The 18,804-nt window shown below is 42.3% G+C and overlaps 1 protein-coding gene across 1 annotated transcript; it reads left to right on the top strand.

The window, feature by feature from the left end:
- Positions 1 to 6: 6 nt before the first annotated feature.
- LOC113405716 (signal peptidase complex catalytic subunit SEC11C) lies at positions 7 to 13,093 on the top strand. The gene is made up of 6 exons (XM_026646956.1): positions 7 to 353; positions 4,763 to 4,872; positions 6,793 to 6,942; positions 11,167 to 11,286; positions 12,328 to 12,385; positions 12,892 to 13,093. The coding sequence occupies exons 1-6, from the start codon at positions 312 to 314 to the stop codon at positions 12,943 to 12,945; spliced, it is 534 nt and encodes a 177-aa protein (XP_026502741.1). The 5' UTR covers positions 7 to 311; the 3' UTR covers positions 12,946 to 13,093.
- The last annotated feature ends 5,711 nt before the right edge of the window (positions 13,094 to 18,804 follow it).

Here is an 18,804-nt window from a genome sequence, read left to right as displayed (position 1 = left end):
GGGGGGGCTTAACCCTGCCGCCCTCACCGTAGCCAGGGGGCTTAGCCCTGCCTGCCTCACTCACTCCGCTCCTGGGGGCTTAGCCTTGCCCCACGCCCTCTGCTCCTGGGGGAGTGGGGGGACTTGAGTGGCTTAGCCTTGCCCCCCTGTTTCTTGGGGTGCAACCCGACGGGCTCAGCCCTGCCCCGCCCCAGCCCCGCAGCTGCTAGGCAGGAACGACTGGTGGGGTCCCCCTCGCTCTGGTTTCCTGCAGCCTCCCCCATTCCCTCTCTTTCTTCCCCTTGTGATTGACACCGCAGAAGGAGCTGGCGATGGACGTATTCGGGGACTTGCGGCGAATGAACAAACGCCAGGTAAAGGCATGTGTCTGCAGAGGTGGTGTTTTCTGATGTGCTTGGGCCGTACTGCATGCTCCTGGTTTCGTGGCCAGTTACGGCTGCGGTTTACATGCAACGTGTTATTAGCACCTAACCCTGCTGTGTATGTAGCATCTGTTGTGCAGTTGCATGTGTGTAGTGATGTCTGCATGTTGGGCCGCTCAGTCTTTTGTGTTGCGCTGCGTTCAGCCTAGAGGTCTAGCGTTGTGAGTGTGCAGTTCATGCTTGTGTTTTGTAGCTAGCGTACCACCGAGTGTCAGACCGAGTTGTTTTGTGGGTATCTCGGACATGGTTGTTACATGTGTAGGATTCTCAGATTTTCACCCTAAAAATATAAACCCTGGAATATCTGTCCTAAGCAATAACCTTTGTTTGAGGACTGGGAGGGTTGCACCTCAAGTTTTTTGGTGGAAGGAAAGAGTGCCTATGCCTCCTCTTTTACAAAGTTACTCACCTCTATCTCCTTCCCCTGCCACTCAGGAGTGAGCAAGTTTGAGACAAAGTTAATGGGCTCATCAGGGCCTTTGTGGATGGGGACGGTAAAGTGGCAAATGTGGCAATCTCATTATTAATATGGAGTAGTCCTCATGTCACATGTGCCCATGGCCAACTTGTAGTAAATATTACTGGTTCAATTATTTAGGTATTGAGAAGCTGTGGAGGAGGGTACCAAAAATCTGGCCAAAGCCCTGTTTTCTTGTAAAACTGCCTAAGGCATTGGAACAGGCCCCAAAAACTAGGACATCCTTGGTTTTCAGCTATACAGTCATCTTACACATGTAGCATAACTAGATGCCCAAGTTCTCAACCAGCCAATCTACTTTGTGCTTGTTATGTGGCAAATTGGCAATGTGTCCTATCTTTTGATGTTTCCTTCCTGGTTGTTCTACTTTGTGAAAGTCCATCATGCTGCTATTCTTGTTACTAGTACGGGATCCCTGCATATATTTACTGTGGTGAAACAGCTAATACACATGAACATCAGTGCTTTTTCTAGTATATACCTCAAAGTTCAGCTTTGTTTTTGTAGCTTCCTGTCAAAATTTTCAGGTTTTTTGACTCTGAGTTCCGTGCCTAGTCTTAGACCACTCTTGTAGTAAGCCAAAAGATATGGAGAGGTGCTCCTGGTCACTGCTGATCTCTAATTGGAGTATCCCTAAGTAAAAATTGCTCTGTGAGGTATCCCCCCTCCACCCTCCCAAAAAATAAAGTATCCTACCAAGGCTACCAAATCAGGCTTTTGGGGGGGATGACAAGATTAAACCTAAATGTCTGCAATATTTTGCAAATGTGAGTTTCACACATGAGGATAGCAGAGAATGATCTACACAACTCCCAAATATTCTTGCTGAACAAAAGTACCACTTGCTTACAGTACAGTGGCTCTGAATGCTGATAGGTTCACAATAAAGGACCTAGTTTCTTGCGTATGTGTGCAAAAAGCTCTCATGAACAGTAATAGGAGTGATATAAGTGCAATCAAGGAGAGAATTAGCACTTTCCTAAAGAGCATATCTTTCTCTTTTCTGTTTCTCCACATTACAAAACCACCTCATGGTTTGTCAGTGGAAGTGTTGACAAGAGAGATCCAGGAATGGAGTGGTAAACAGAGCCACAACTGAAGTGCATTGGCACAGATATGGGGAAACTTAAGCCTGATCCCACATTGTGATCTGCATAGGTGGGCAGCTGTACTTTACTCCTGGGGGAATTCTGCGCCTCTGCGCACTATCAGGATTCATGTCCTGCAGAATATTTTCTCTGCAGAAAATACATTCTGCCTGAGAGGTGCTGCAGTTACACCTTTTGCCCACCAGGGGTTGCTGGGATATCCAGAACAAAGGGGCAGCTGCTGCCAGGCAGGAGCAGCCAGCTGCGAAGAGGGGCTAGAGAGGAGGCTATCACAGTGCCCTGTCCATGGGGCCTGGTGAGGAGGCACAGGATATGGGGGGGGGTGGACAGCATGGGGAACATGGGACTGCTGGGAGCTCACACAGACTGAATTCAGAAGGGTTAGTGGGGAGGACAAACGGGTGGGGGTGGAATGGGAGTGGGGGTGCAGGGCTACATAGGGTTTGGGGGGTGGCTGAGTGGGGGTACAGGGACACATAGGAGTGGGGGTACAGGAACACATGGGGACAGGGGCAGATGTGCCTGACTGAATGAGAGAGGCTAGGGGTCAGCCAGGGTCTGCATGGGGGAGGCTCCCCAACTCCCTAACAATTCTCCCCCCGGGAAAAAAAAAAAACCCAACCTGTTCCATACTTCTCCCACCCATACCCAACAGCCCCCAAGTTCACTCCCAGGCTTCTTCCCAGCAATTACTTCCAGCTTCCTTAGGTCCGCCGTTATCCCTGACTCTCCCAAGTCTTTGCACTGCTTCTGAGTGGTGCGGAAAATATGTTTTTGTACTGTAGTTTAAATGAATTGTTACTCAGAATTCTGTATTCATATGCCTAGTAAAGAATCTATTTGTCAAATAACATTTCTTGAATCTTTTATGTTGTCTGTATTGTTACAGCCATATTTGTTGACAGGTATTTTGAAATAAATTACCAAAATAATTGAAACTGGCCTGATTATATTGTGTTATTTTGACAAAATATGCAGAATTTTAAAATATTGTGTGCAGAACTTCTAATTTTTTGGTCCAGATTTCCCCAGGGGAAGTACTTGCGTAGAGCCCCATTGACCTCACTGGGGCTCTGTATGGCTTCAGAAGTCCACCCGTGCAGGTCACAGTGCAGAACTGAGGCTTTAATCACAAGGTCTGAGGTTGTGTTGCAGTGCAGTATAGTGCAGCACAAATTTTGCAGCCATAGGCAAGGTAGGGGTTAAAATGGTTTTAAGCCGCCATCTTGCCCTCCTGATCCTTTATTGTCCCTGGTGTTGTCTGAGTTACAGGAGCCTCCCCAGGCTGCTCTAAGGCAGTGGTTCCCAAACTGGGGTTCGCAACCCCCTGGGGGTTCGCAGAACGTTACAGGGGGTTCGCCAGAAAAATTTCACTAATGGCGGACAGAGGACCCTGGGCATTGGAGACAGCAGGTGGGGCCCGTTTGCAGGGCAGACACCCTGAGCCCCAGGGAGAACGGGGCCGGGCAGTTGGGGCTGGCAGCCCAAGTCCCGGCAGACAGCAGGGAAGCTGGCAGCCCGAACCCCAGCGCTCCAAGCGGGGCTGACAACCCAAGCCCCAGGGAGAGCGGGGCCAGGCAGTTGGGGCCGGCAGCCCGAGCCCTGCCCCCGTCAGCGGGGGAGCCAGCAGCCCAAACCCCAGCGCTCCCCATGCAGCGCTGGAAGCCCAAGCCCCAGAGAGAGCGGGGCCGGGCAGTTGGGGCTGGCAGCCCAAGTCCCGGTGGTCAGCAGGGAAGCTGGCAGCCCAAACGCCAGCGCTCCCCATGCAGTGCTGGAAGCCCGAGCCCCAGAGAGAGCGGGGCTGGGCAGTTGGGGCCGGCAGCCCGAGCCCTGCCCCCGTCAGCAGGGAAGCTGGCAGCCCGAACCCCAGCGCTCGGCACGGGACTGGCAGCCCGAGCCCCCGGAAGAGGGGGCCAGGCAGTTGGGGCATCCATCACACTGAGGAAATGTAAACTTAAATCCCTGAAAATATTCATTTTTAGGAGGGGGTTCACGAGATTTCACAGTTTAGTGAAAGGGGTTCGCGGGCTGTTAAAGTTTGGGAACCACTGCTCTAAGGACCACTGTGCTGCAGGCCCTTCTCTGACATGCCCTCATCCCTGCCCACCACATGCCCCCCTACTCCAGAGCTTGCAAGGGGTCCTCAGGAAGCTACATTGCTGCTGTCTACCACCTTGCCTGTGCCCGGGGAATCTTCCCCCAGTTGGTTATGGGGTTTTTAGGGCTCCTTTATGCTGCTCTGGCCTTTTCATGTGGCATAAAGAGAACAGAGTAAGGGTGAGGATGTCATCTGGGGTGCAATCCTGGCTCCATGGAAGTCAGTGGTGAAATTCCAATTGACTTCAATGGGGCCAAGGTTTCACCCTAATCTACTTTACTATGCTTGTGTCAAGACCATTGTACCACTATCATGACTGTTAATGCACAACATTTTTTTTTAAAGAAAAGCATACCAGCTTTGTTTTCTGGTTTCAGAGGTGTTCCAAATACCATATGTATTTACGTTGTGTACCTAAAACATCCATGTTTCATACATCACATAGTTTTGTTTTGCAAAATAAAATAGGTTAAGCGTTGGTTAAATTTTCATAGTGTCCAGGTGTGACTCTGGTGAAGGAAATCCACATTAAAATAGTGAGGTTAATGAAAACCTGTTTGTAGCAGGGATTTCTGCTTTTGTACTTCTAGTCTGTACTTGTTAACTGGACAATTTTATTTTTTTGGGGGGGCTTGGTTTGTTTGTGTCTTTGCAGCTATATTACCAAGTATTAAATTTTGCCATGATTGTGTCTTCTGCGCTTATGATATGGAAAGGTCTGATTGTCATCACGGGAAGTGAAAGCCCTATTGTTGTGGTACTCAGGTATGTCTGTTTAAATCACTACTTGTTTTGTTATAACAATAGAACCTAACTTTTTTCTGGTGCGAATATACCTCAAATTATTTGTTATCTAATAGTAAAATATTATCACACGGGTAAATAAGCACCCAGATCAACATTTTCAAACTGGGGTGCCTAAAGTTAGGCTTCTCAATCCATATTTGGGTATCTAAATAAAACATGGCCTGATTTTTAGGGCTGCCAGGTGCTTGCAGTCTGTGACAGCTCTGGGTGCTTGGCACTTTTGAAAGTCCAGATGTTTTCGTTATATGCCTGAATATGGAAAAGGTGCCTAACTTTATTATTATATTCCCAGAATGCCTAGGAGGCCTAGTCATGGAGCAGAACCCCAATGTAGGGACCAGGTGTGAAAATGTTAGTTCCAGTAGAGAATTGCCTTCTGAAGCTAATTAAATTATGGCATATTTTGCCTGCTGAAAAGATCTTTAAAGATAATATATATTAGCTATAAATATTCAGAGTTATCAACTGCCTCTCTACATTTTTCACCATCAAAATGGCATCTTTCTCACTTAGATTTTTTATGATCACATTATATTGATATTAGAGTGGGCAGTAATTGTGGCAAAACTCCTTTTCTGGACAACTATTTATAAAGTCTGCGCTGCTTCCACCTCTTTCAATAATGACTATATTTAATGTAATACTTCATTGTATAAGGGCCCCATCCTGCAAACTTATTAGGTTTGGTCAAACGTGTAAAGTTAAGCACACAAGGATTGTGCCCTACGAAATTGCATCAATAAGGATAATATGTAATAGTAGAATTAGGGAATATTTTAGGCTTTAGGTACAACCAAAGTTCTGTTAGCTTTTAGCAAATCCTTAAATAACACTTTTTGTATATCTGTTTTAAGATCCATTTTAGGTTAAGCTATTTTGCAAAGAATGCAAGTTTACTGAAGAAATTTGTTTTCTCCGTGATCAGATCCTGTACAACTTTATTGTACATAAATATCTTCTTAGCTTTTGACCAACCGACATGGTGATCTTGTTTCCATGAGCAGTGGAACAATACAGCTGTAAAGCACCATATTAATTTATGAACCATGTAAATATATGTTGGAATCCTTCATTGCTTCTGGGGTGCCCACTCAAAACATTCGAGAAGTGACCCTGCTTTTGTAGCACTGCAGTCAAAACAAACTAATCTCAAATTTTAAAACAAAATGTTTTCATTTCAAGACAGTGTAAATTTTGGAGTTACACTGGCAAATGTATGTTTCTACATTATTCAAGAGATTGGAAATGTGATCTGTAGCCTTTATCTCCTGTAGGTTGCTGCCACTGAGTCAAAAACTATCTGGCTTTGAAAAATGGCTGTAAACTTTTCTGATGTGTAATTATGCAATTGAAGATTAATAATCAGATATCCTGCTTCCATAAGCATGAGACTTACCTGCATGAATTATCCCTTTCTATGTACAGCTTTGCTTCATAACATATTATGGTATTTTTTTGGCCCATCATTGAAACGTAAGGTATTGGCCACTGCTTTGCTGGTGGCTCGTTAACCAGATTTGATGGACCAAAAGTCTGATCCACTATGGTAAAACCTTTGTTCTTCATTATAGCAGACAGGACTAAATATTTTTCCATAGAACCTATTTAATGAAATCAATCTGTTAGCTTGTTCTTGGAGACTGGGGTTTCATTTTTCACAGGATCAGTCACTTGGATCTTTCAGAGGCAGGTCACATTTAAATAGGTTTTTATAGTTTTTAAAAGTAGTGTTGTTAATGAAAGGGCAAAATTCAGGCATCAATTAAAATCACAGATTTGTGTATAGATATTAAATACTGTTTTTACTTTTCTTTTTAGTTCATCTTGCATACATCATTATACCTCCAGTATAACCTTTCTCTGTTTGTTTGTTTGTAGTGGCAGCATGGAACCAGCATTTCATAGAGGAGACCTGTTGTTCTTAACAAATTTCCAAGAAGACCCTATTAGAGCTGGTGAAATAGTTGTTTTTAAAGTTGAAGGCAGAGATATTCCAATAGTTCACAGAGTAATCAAAATCCATGAAAAGTAATTAAACTTTTTTTAAATTATTTTTAAGTATGCTTTTGCTTTGCTGTGTTTTCAGCTATGTTCTAATTTAATACTGTCTCCTGAAAATGGCAAATATGGTCCACTGGAAGAGAAACCTTTATTTCCAGTATTTAAAGAAACATTTTTTGCTCTAATCCTGCAATAGGCTCCTTTCAGGCAGACCCCTGTACTTGAGTGAAGCTCCACTGACTTCAGTGTAGGTACATGTACACACCCAAAGACTATTCTGATAACAAAAGCCCTGATCCTTGAAGTCCTGGGTCTCAGTGTGGGGCTAGGGGCCCACCTGCATAGTGTTTGTTGCAGAATTGGGGCTTTTGTTACTAGGAGAGTGACTTCTACCGCATGAGCCTTCAGAAGTCTTAATCTTCAAAAACGGTAGTGAAGGCAGCAGTATAAAGAATTCATTTACAATTCTGTCAAATCCGTCCCCATCAATAAATGGAGTTTGTCAGAATACAGATTTGACCCAAAATGAATGAAGAAAGTTTTATTCTTTCTTCCTATTGTACAATAATAGACAATCCCAAAGATGATTCATTATTAAAAACAATAATAGAGCTACTGACAGATGGATGTGTTTTACCTTTAAATGTTATCTGACACATTTAAAGGGAATAACTGAAGAGTGATGTGTAAAAAAGCAGACACCCATATCCTTGTATATGTTGGACAACTTCTTCCAAAAAGAATGTAAGTGGTTTATATCATAACTCCATAACAGCAGAAATCTTCCACTGATGCTGCAGGTGTTGATCCAGTTGTCTGTCTGTGAGTTGATACAAGGTGAACTAAAGATGTTGGTGTTCCCCCAGATCATATCTATTTAACTTATGATTCCAGTTGAAAGGTCCATTCTTTAGCCTTTTTTAATAGATATTCATATATCCAAGTACCTTCTTTAATTTGAATAACTGCCTAAAATTCAGCGTGACCTTCTGGAAGGCACATGGTAGTGGGAAGAATAAGAGAAGGTTTTCTGTAAGGCAAAACAAGCCACAGCACCATCACCTTTATCTTGCCCCCTTCCCAGATGTGGGTGATGCTAGCTGGAAAGGGGGTGGGGCAATGGAAGCACTGATTCCACACATCCCTAAGCACAATTAGGCTATGTCTACACTATGGACCTTACAGTGGCACAGCTGTACTGCTACAGCTGTGCCACTGTAAGGTCTCCTGTGTAGCCACTCTATGCTGGCAAGAGAGAGCTCTCCAGCTGGCATAATTAAACTACTCCTATCGAGCGGCCATAGCTATGTGGGCAGGAGAGCATCTCCCACCGACATAGCGTTTTCCACACTGATGCTTTTGTCAGTGAAATTTCTGTCTGTCGAGGGTGTGGTTTTTTTCATACTTCTGACTAAGTTTTACCAGCAGAAGTACTAGTGTAGACATAGCCTAAGACAGCAAGATTTCTGTGGAAGTATGAAAGCTGTGCAGCATGCCTGGCTGCTGCAGGGCAGCTGATGTTGCCTGTACCTGTAAGGGTAACTTTTCCCTAGGTCTAAGGAGCTGCAAGCTGACTGCTTAATCCACTGCCTCAAAGTGGAGCAGGGCTCAAGTGCCAACATGCCTTGTGCTTCTGACAAAAATCGAAAGGCTTTCTCCTTGTCTCAGATGTGGGAGGATTTGTGCCTGTATGACGGAGGTGACAGTCAGTTTGGTAGGATTGTGCTGTGAGGTTGGCAGCACATCTTCCCTAGAAGTGGTTTTAATGACTGGGAGGAAGGAATGCACAGGCAGAGATTGAGGTTTACCCCCTTTATGCTAAGGTTGATCTGTGTTTCTCAGTGCAACCAGGTGGCTTTCAGCTCGTAGTTTGGTGCTGGGGCAGGTCAGATTTCAATTCTCCAGAGAAGAGGTTGAAAGAATTAGGCTTGTTAGTCTAGAAAAGAGAGAGCTGAAGGGGGCCTGATAGGTCTTCAAATATGTAAAAGGTTGTTATAAAGAGGATGGTAAATTGTTCTCCATGGCCACTGAAGATGGGACAAGAAGGAATCTGCTTAGTTTGCAGCAAGGGAAATTTAGGTTAGATATTAGGAAAAGCTTTTTATAAGCTTTTGTTTAGGTTAAGCTCTAGCACAGGTTACCTGCCGAGGTTCTGAAATACCCATCATTGGAAATTTTAAGAACAGGTTGGACAAACACCTGTCAGAGGTGTTCTAGGTTTAATTGGTCCTCCCTCATTGCAGGGGGCTGGACTAGATGACCTCTTACGATCTTTTCCAGTCCTCCATTTCTACGATTCTGTGGTAGTTTTCTGGAAGACCACAGAGTTCACCAGATAAAGCAGTATATTTTCTTTTATTTTCAGTCTTAATATCTCTATAAATCCATGTAGAAGCAGGTTGAGCAATTACATGCCATTGTGAATGTTGTAAAGTTAATAATTTTACATTTGTTTTAATTCTGATCCAAAGTGCTTTATATACACTTCAACTATACATGATATCACTTCACCCACTGCTGAAATGAAGCCATCTCTAGGGTGAAACATGGCAGCTGTTTAACTGCAGACAGCAAATATGCAACATTCAGGACAAAGCAAAAAATATCTTTTCCATTTGAAACTACAGGTAACATTTAGATAGGCAGAATATAATGATCCACAATAGAATTTTGCCAAGTCACTGGGCTTAAGACTCCTGCTCTTACAAAAAGAATCAAGGGCTTTTTGATGCCCACAAGTGGTCAGGACTTCAGTTTTGTGTCTTTTTTGAAAGTTGGTATCCGTAGCACTATGGTCCTCCGTAATACTGTGCTTGGCATTGATTCAGTTCTATCTGGGAGGGAAGAGTGCCACCTACTGAATCACCAATATAACTTCTGTAGCACCTGGGTGTTCCTTAAAGGTCTTGCACCTGAGTAGTGTCTCCATGAAAAACAGTGAAAGCCCTTTGTAGCTCGATAGTGCTTCATATGCTTTTTTTAAACAAAACATAATTGCAATATACCAGTCTTTTATCATTTGCAAAATGATACAGATCTAACGTAACTGTGATTCAGCTGGGATGCAAATAATTGTACCACTTAACAGTTAACTTTTATGTGGCTCTGTGTTTTCAGTGCAGTCTTGCTATTTTATTAACCGTGTTTTGATTTTTATGTAGCTGTAGCGTTTCTCCAGATTTAAAAGCACATCAATATTTCTTTTAATCAAAAAAGGAATATGATAGAGCCATTTTATCTTTGAAATAGCATATAATATCTATGTTAATCATAGTGGTGAGTTGAACAAGAGCATGGAAGTTAAAGATGGAAATTACCTAGTGCATTAGTCTGTCAAGCCCATGCTGCTACCAAGAGGCAGGATACAAGGTCTGACCCTTCCTTCAATGGAACACATGATTAAACTTTTGTTAACTTCATTGGGAGTAAGATCAATCCTCTAATCCCCTGATAGACAATATATCTGATACTTCACTGGATGTTGTTGCATTCTTTTTCCTTCTCAGAGACACCCCCCCCCCCCCAGACCTTTTCAAAATCAATAGTGCATTTTTCTTGATAGGGCCACTTTCAGTATTTTAGAACTATATACTTTACTGTAAATATGTCCGGCTTTACATGCATATAACTGCTATTGATGCTAATAGAAGTTACATAGAATCATAGAAGACTAGGGTTGGAAGAGACCTCAGGAGGTCATCTAGTCCAATCTCCTGCTCAAAGCAGGACCAAGCCCAACTAAATCATCCCAGCCAGGGTTTTGTTAGTTCGGGCCTTAAAAACCTCTAAGGATGAAGATTCCACCACCTCCCTAGGTAACTTATTCAAGTGCTTCACCACCTTCCTAGTGAAATAGTTTTTCCTAATATCCAACCTAGACCTCGCCCACTGCAACTTGAGACCATTGCTCCTTGTTCTGTCATCTGCCACCACTGAGAGCAGCCTAGCTTCATCTTCTTTGGAACCCCCCTTCAGGTAGTTGAAGGCTTCTATCAAATACCTACTTGTATCTGGTGGAAAACATCTCTCTAATGTTGAATGGTTGATGTAAAAACTTCGTTATATCTACTAAATCTGTCAGTGAAACCCATAAATGCCTTGATGATACTTATTAAACAAGTAGGATTGGGTGTACAGATTGGTATCTAATCTTATAGTATTTTACTTTTCATCTTCAATCTGCTTTGCAAATATTAATTAAGGAGGTTGTAAATGAAGTGGAAATTAATTTGTCACCCTGTTGCCTTCCAGAGAAAATGGAAACATTAAATTTCTGACTAAGGGTGATAATAATGAAGTTGATGATAGAGGCTTGTACAAAGAAGGTCAGAACTGGCTAGAAAAGAAGGATGTTGTTGGAAGAGCGAGAGGGTAAGCAGTACTTTTCTATGTCTTTCCTACCTCAGTAATACAGAAAGTACATGCTAGAAAGTATTTTGAGTTCTAGGTTGGGGTCAATGTTGGTAGAAGCACAGGTATTAATACTATATCAAATCCTCTGATCATAAAAAGACAGACCCACCTCGAGAATCAGTTCTCTTTCACATTAGCTCTTTGTCAGAATACTAACTGCCTGAGAACTTCTCTAAAGACCCCCAAAATATTCAGTCAAAAATATGCAGTGGTGCGGAGTGTTAAGGTCTATGGTTATTTCACTATTCTTATTTGGAATCTTGCTTAAAGCTACATAAGGACCTCACCTAAAGTCCACTGAAGTTGATGGGAGATTTTCCATTGAGTTCAGTGGACTTCGGATCAGTTACTAAGTGTCTGCCAGACCAAGAATCCTGGCTGTGTTTTGGGCCATCAAGAAAACTCTTGGTGGAAGTAGAGTTCTCATGTCAAATGTCACCCACTCTCCTGAATTGATTTGCCTTATTCAGAACAGCCAGAAATTGGCTTGCCATTGCCATAGAGTTGTTTTTTACCCTGGCGTTATAGATAATGCCTCTTTTGGAGGAAATCCTTTGGTATTGCTGGAGGTTTTCAGTCATTATCTCAGCATTCAAAATCAACTGTTTTAAAGCCCTAATATGAAAAATGAACTACTAGAACTTAAGTTACATCACTCACCAATGGTAGACTATGTTGCTTTTGCAGCTGTATAAGAAGGTGGGCGTGTAAACCTTGTCAATCTTATTTTCTTTTTTTGACTACCTTACCAAGTTTTAAGTAATATGCAGAAGGATGAAGCCTTTTTTTGTTTGAGAGAGAGAGGTCCACGTTACACTTTCTTAGGTTGTATTTCAAATACATGCTCTTTGGAGCAATACTAAATAAAAGCTATTGCTGTATGGAACATAGATTTTTCAATTAAATGTCTAGCTCTAACATGTATATTTTGGAAAATATTTAGGTATCTCTAGCTGTGAAATTATTTCACATTTGTCTGCTTTAACTTTTGTCAATTAGCTTTTTGCCTTATGTTGGGATGGTTACCATAATAATGAATGACTACCCAAAATTTAAGGTAAGAACATTATTTTGAACATTAACTTGTTAGGGCTTGTAATTTGGTATTTACATGATAAAGGAGCAATTTCTACACCTAAGTGAAATACGTAGTTAACTGATAATAGATTTGTATATATGGATTTGGTTACCACAGGGAAAATTAGCCATGTCATATTTTCATGTAGACTTTTTGTTTTCAGTCAATTAAGTAACATTTAATCAATTAGCCTGTCAGCTCACATTTATGTGTAATTAAGCATGCAATTACAATGCATATTTAGTGTTCTGATCTAAGATTTAAATGTATAATTCTGATAATTATAGAAATAAGAATAAACTATTCATCAGCTGAAGCTCTTTTTCATGTGCCAATAGCATCTCGAATATGTCTAATTCTTACAGTTGTAAGCCAATCCAAGAGTTGTTAACACTGAACAGAGACTTACTCTGAAATAGCGTCTAACTGTTTCAAATCTTTTAGAAGGCAGGACTGCAATAATTCTTTGTGTGTTTTCTTCACAGTATGCTCTTTTGGCAGTAATGGGAGCATATGTATTACTGAAACGTGAATCCTAAAACAAGAAGAAAACGGCCTTGCCCAAGATTGAAGTTAAAACTATTGGAAAAACTAATATATTTCAAATGTTCCAATTTCTTTATCAGGTTACGCAAAACCGTGCAAACTTATTTTTGTTTCGTCCAAATAAATTGAGTAATGAGTAAACTTGTTGGCTGTTTAATTTAAATGTACTTATTTTATATGATCTTAAGCAGTTACTTATAAACTGAGGAGACTGGCTAACTTAACGGTAAAACTGGCCGATTAAGGAACTCGGTGGTAAAAATTCTTTTGTCCGAATTTATCCAAATTATAGGCTTTATTTACAGAACTTAACTCAAAACAATGGTTAAATGTCGAATCTAGCAACTTAATGTAGTTGTGTCCTGAGCAGTATTGAAGAGGGAAAAGATTTTACTTTGTGACCTCTTTGCTAGCAATTCTTGACATTCCTGGTTTATGGGAGGAAAAGTGTAGTTGTGTAAGTAAAGGACTGAAAGTCAGGAGCTTATGAGTCTATTCCTGGCTTTAAAATGGACTCTCATTGTGGCCTTGAACAAGACACTTATGGTCTGATTTTCAGAGGTACTGAACATCCATCTATCTGAAAATCAGGCCATTAATCTCTCTGCTTCAATGTTCCTATTTGTAAAATGGAGCTAATACTTTCAAGCCTCACAAGGGCCTTTTGAGGATTTATTAATATTTGTAAATTGCTAAATGAAAAGCACTGTAGGTACTTGGGTGATACTACTAATAAATACAGTACCAAGAGAGAGATTACATATTCCTGTCCTAGTGTATTGTTCTCTTCCTATCATGTTATATCATAAGAATATTACAAAAAGATCAATGTGCCACTCTAACATTTCCTCTAATACCTGTCTTGTAATGTGAAACTTCTGGGTTTTTCTTTCCTTGCTTGATAATGTTGATGTTGTATCTTCAATAAACCAGCGATTATTAAACTGCAGAAAGAAAGCCAGGGAAATAAAAAACAGCATGAGGTTGTCACCCTGCCCCCACCAGGAGTTTTACTTCTGCTTTAATCCCTTACCTCTACAAAAGTACGCTATTACTACAATAATGGCCCTCCTTCTGTTAAAATCAGCAGTGCTAAAAAGCAGCCTACAACTGAATACTTCTAAGTAGCATTATTTATTTTGTGCCCCTTAAACCACTGAGCTGTTTTCCCAACAAATTGAATGAAAAAATACAGCTTTCCTATTGTGACCACGGTGTAGAAATAAAATTGCATATAATAAATGGCACATCAGAATAATTTAGATATTTTTAATGCAATCTTCCTAAAGGGGTGCCTTCAAAGTTAGGAGAACTCGGTGTTTGAGGGCAGCAAATAGTGTGGTTATTGAGGAGTTTCATTTTTCAGTTTATTGCTGACACTTGGGATTTATTCGTCCCTCCATACACTTATGTAATTGCCTTCAGTGCTAAGTTCTGGTTTTCTGAATTGAGTTTTGGATTTAGGGGAGTTTTGTCGTTGTTTGTGTTAACAGGGAATGGCAAGTGGGTCCATGTAGGGACATTGCAAGATGGATGAACTGGATTGGAAAGGGAGGTGGGGTATAATGGGTTTGAAGATATCCATTAGCTGACACTCCATAAGAGAATTTTTAATTCTTGGGTTTGGTAGCAGGTGCCTCATTTTAAGCTTTTTAAACAAATACTTCATTGAGAAGTACTGAAATAGCTTCGATGGAATGGGAGAGTCAAGGTGGCTGAGGCTATATATATATATATATAGGACCAACTGAAGCTGGAGAAAGAGACAAGCTTTGAGCTACACAGAGCTCTTCAAATCATCTTCAACTGGAATAGAACATTCTGTGATATTTCAGGGAGTGTCACCATCTAATATGTGCATATTACTGATATTTTGCTGGTTGATGCTGCATGTCCAATTTTCCACACTGCTTTCGTTTGAGTACTTGATGATCCATTAACTGCACCCAGTTTCCAGTGCAGCAGTTGGTGTACCATATATGGTAACCCGTACTGCTATGGATGGGTAAAATGTATAATTCTGCTTGTATATAGACCACCAAGTTTTAGGGATGATTTAACAGGTAAGTTATCTGAACTGCTGTGAGCACTTCTGTTGGAATCCACACAAATTGTTGAAAAATCCCCCAGGGCTATATGCATGTGGATGTGAGCTTGAATGAACTGCATGTGTCTCACTGGAAGTGATGGACTCTGAACTGTACTCTGAAGGTCAAGGAGGATCCCCCATAAAACTGGCCATTTGCTTGACCTTGCCTTTGTATCTGGTTTGGATATTTTAGATTCTTGGGTCACCCTTTTGAATAGGCCTATCATCTTCTCACTGTTTCAATGCAGGGGATTTCCCACTGCTATATCAGCATCAGAGTTAATCTATTTCAATATAGACTCCAACATTAATAAATCCTATTGCACCTTGTGGTTTCTTTTACTGATGCTGAGGGCTGATCTACACTACCGCAGTAAGTTGACCTAAGTTGCGCTACTTCAGTTACGTAAATAACATATAGCTCAGGTCGACTTACCACAGTGTCTACGCTGTGCTGTGTCGACAGGAGATGCTCTCCTGCCAACTTACCGTATTCTTCTCAGGGAGCTGGAGTACTAGACTATGCTAGACTCTGCAATCAACTTAGTGGGTCTTCACTACACCCACTAAATTGACATTGCTGCATCAATCGCAGCAGTACCGCTCTACCAGTAAGTGTAGACATGGCATTAGGCCAGGTTGGCCCCTTTAGGTGGTGTACAGTCCTGTTTAATCCAGACTGCCTCATGCTATTAGGTAGGTTTATAATTTTGTTGGTTAACCACACTGGCATGTGGCTGGTGTGCTCAGACCTATTGTATAGATTATTAATGAGCTCTCTGCCCTGGTTGCTTTAGACTGTTTCTAATGTGGATGCCCATAGTCATCTGGTTTACTTCAGGCCAGCCACCTGCATTTCCTATCCTTACCCATCTTGGCTGCTTAAAGCAAGTGGTATGGCATAAGTGTCACTATTGATAGGCATTATAAATGCCTCATATAGTGAGGAGAGGATGCTCCTATCCTTAATCATAGAGAAGTGCCAGCCTCTATGCCTCATGGCAACTACTGTCCAGCTGATTGAGAAAGCTGCAGCTATTCTATTGTTACCTTGCAGTGCCATTTGTTTTTATCCGCTATTGTTTCTTGTTGAGGCAGGGGGCATCTTTCCAATATGCCTATACAGCACATGAAACAACAGGACTGGGACCTGTAAGCCCTACCCCAATACAAATAATTGATCTTCAGTTCCAGGTCCGTCTGGACACTGACACCTTGGGTAGATTTTAGTTTGGATTCCAGGTTGTAAGTTGGAGTGAATTTTGACACAGTAATGTATGAATGTTATGAAGCTACTGGATTTCTATATTAAGGAGGGAGGCAGAACTAAGGTGGGTTAATAATAGAGCTGGTTAGAATTTTTTAAATGAAAAATGGCTTTTCAAAAGATACAAAAATATTCATTTTGTTTCCTTCAATCTATCCAATTCTAATAAAAAATATTTCAGTTTGAATAGAAATCCTTTTTTCATTTCCCCCCATCCCCCCACTGAAAAACTTGGTAGGGGTAACCCAAAAAATATCAAATCAAAACAATTTTTCATTTTGATTTGTTTCCTCAAAAATATCAGTGAAACCATTTTGTTCAGTTTTTCACAGGAAATACAGTACGTTCTTATATATATATATATATATATATAAGTCCTAAAACTGGTAACTGATGGCCTTCTGTGGAGAACAAAAAGCAAGGAAAATATTTGCACACAAACTGCAACCACATCTAGCGGTTATAATTTGGTCAAAATCAATATAATGTTTATCTTAAAGACCCTATGCTACACCTTCATCAAGATCAATTTAGTACTGTGTGTTTATGTTTTATGTTATCTCTGGATATGTGCTCCAGTTGTATTCACAAAATCGCACTTGTTAATACTGAGTGACTTATCAGGGCAAGTAAAATAGGTCAAAATCTCATAAATGGGAAAATGAGGCATTACCAGATTTGATCACATTTATAGACAGACCTCAAAATGTGACATTTTGAAAGCTTTAGGCCTGATGATGCAGCCCCATACATAAATTTTCTAGAGAAGTCTGTCTTGTTTGAATAAGGACTGCACCCTAAAGTCCTACATTTTTAGTCATCCCTTAAAAGTAAAGTGCAAGGTTAACAATGAGCTTGTTCCCTTTTGATTGTTGTTGCTGTTTCATTCTGATGTATAAAGAAGTTTGAAAGATTTTTTTTTTTGGTTTGTTTGTTTGTTTTTTGTTTTTCTCCACACATTAGAAATTCAGGTCTTGTGTGCACTTGTTTTTCTACCGGGGAACGGCATAGAAGATTTCAATTCTTACTTAGATTTTCTGCATCCCCAGAATGTTGACTTGGTAACAGAGGTAAATTAAATGTTAGCTAGTTTTCATGGCAAAATAATCTTGAAACTCACATTAGGAGAATGTTTTCTTGCTGCTGTGATTAAATCACTGTATATTATAATTTAATGTCTACTTAATATCATTTAATACTTGCAGTAGAGAGGGTACTCTTTGCTATTGAGAATACTTGGTGACTGAATGTTAGAGGTTTTTCCCTGCTAGCAGTCAGTCCTATTTATCACATTTATTTTGAAAATATTAAATTTTGTGTTTTGTTAGTAATTAGTAGATGTTATAGCAATTACTTACGAGCCATAGTCTGAAAATTGTTGCTTTTGGGAAGATTTTGTCCCTTGTACTATAGACTTAAAGAAGAGGGGAAAATATAGCAGCAAAGTCAAGTAGCAGGATGGAAAATCCTTTCCTGGACCGAGAGCTGTCAGAGCAGGGTTCTAATATGGCCTGATAGTGCCATAAACTGTATTTAGACACTGAGGCCAGGTCTACACTATACTCTTTTCACACCCATGGGTGACGCTGTTATACTGAAGTAAATGAACACCCCGAGCAACATTGTTATACCAACCTTAGTCCTCTGTGTAGACAGCGCTATGACAGCAGGAGAACTTCTGCTTGACGTAGCTACCACCTCTCATTAGGGTTACCATACGTCCGGATTTCCCCGGACATGTCCAGCTTTTTAGTACTCAAATCCCCATCTGGGGGGAATTTTCAAAAAGCCGAACATGTCTGGGAAAATAGGGAGGCATAAGCCAGGGTCCGCCCAGCCCCAGCACGACTCGCCCGGTCCGCAGCGCAGGCCGGCTACATTGTAGTGAGCTCGGGCGGGGGAAGAGGGGGGGGCGCAGCTGCAGAAGGCGGCGCAGGGGCCGCTGCTGCCCCCGCAGGCCAGGCGGACCGCGCGCCCCAGCCAAGCCCGCAGGACCACGGGGAGGCCGGGCCCCGCCAGCGGCTCGGGCTTCCCTCGTGGGCGGGGACCCCCCGGCCGCTGGGGGACCCTTCCTGTGGCCCTGTCGCCCTGCGCGGCTCGGAGCCCGGCGCCGCTGGAGCTGTTTCCAGCGGGGACAGACAGGCTGGGAAACGTGCTTGGCGGCGGCAGGAAGGAGGCTGCGGGGCGGGGAGTGCAGCGTGTGCCAGGGCTGCAGGGACCCATGCCACCCCAGCCGAAGCCCCCGCCAGGCAGAGGCTGCCTGGGGAGCAGAGCAGGCAGGGGGCACTGAGGCTGCAGGGGGGGGGGGGGGCAGGGGCGGCAGGGCGGGTGGGGGGCGCAGGGGCTGCAGGGCGAGTGGGGAGCAGGGGTCACAGAGGCTGCAGGGATGGGAGGGTGCAGGGACTGCAGGGCGAGTGGGGAGCAGGGGTCACAGAGGCTGCAAGGCAAGGGGGGGTGCAGAGGCTGCAGGGGGAGTGGGGAGCAGGGGTCACAGGC

The sequence above is a fragment of the Terrapene carolina genome, unplaced genomic scaffold, assembly GCF_002925995.2.
Source record: "Terrapene carolina triunguis isolate 2854851 unplaced genomic scaffold, T_m_triunguis-2.0 Scaffold50146, whole genome shotgun sequence".
NCBI classification, from domain to species: domain Eukaryota; kingdom Metazoa; phylum Chordata; order Testudines; family Emydidae; genus Terrapene; species Terrapene triunguis.
Note: the sequence above shows the minus strand (reverse complement) of the source record. Positions and strands in the feature narration are given on the sequence as shown.

What these genes read in the sequence shown, in the direction of transcription:
- LOC113405716 (XM_026646956.1), top strand. Translation starts at nt 312, where the DNA reads ATGGACGTATTCGGGGACTTGCGGCGAATGAACAAACGCCAG. An exon ending in GGCGAATGAACAAACGCCAG is followed by an intron (nt 354 to 4,762) that starts GTAAAGGCATGT and finishes GTGTCTTTGCAG; the next exon opens with CTATATTACCAAGTATTAAA. An exon ending in ATGACTACCCAAAATTTAAG is followed by an intron (nt 12,386 to 12,891) that starts GTAAGAACATTA and finishes TTTTCTTCACAG; the next exon opens with TATGCTCTTTTGGCAGTAAT.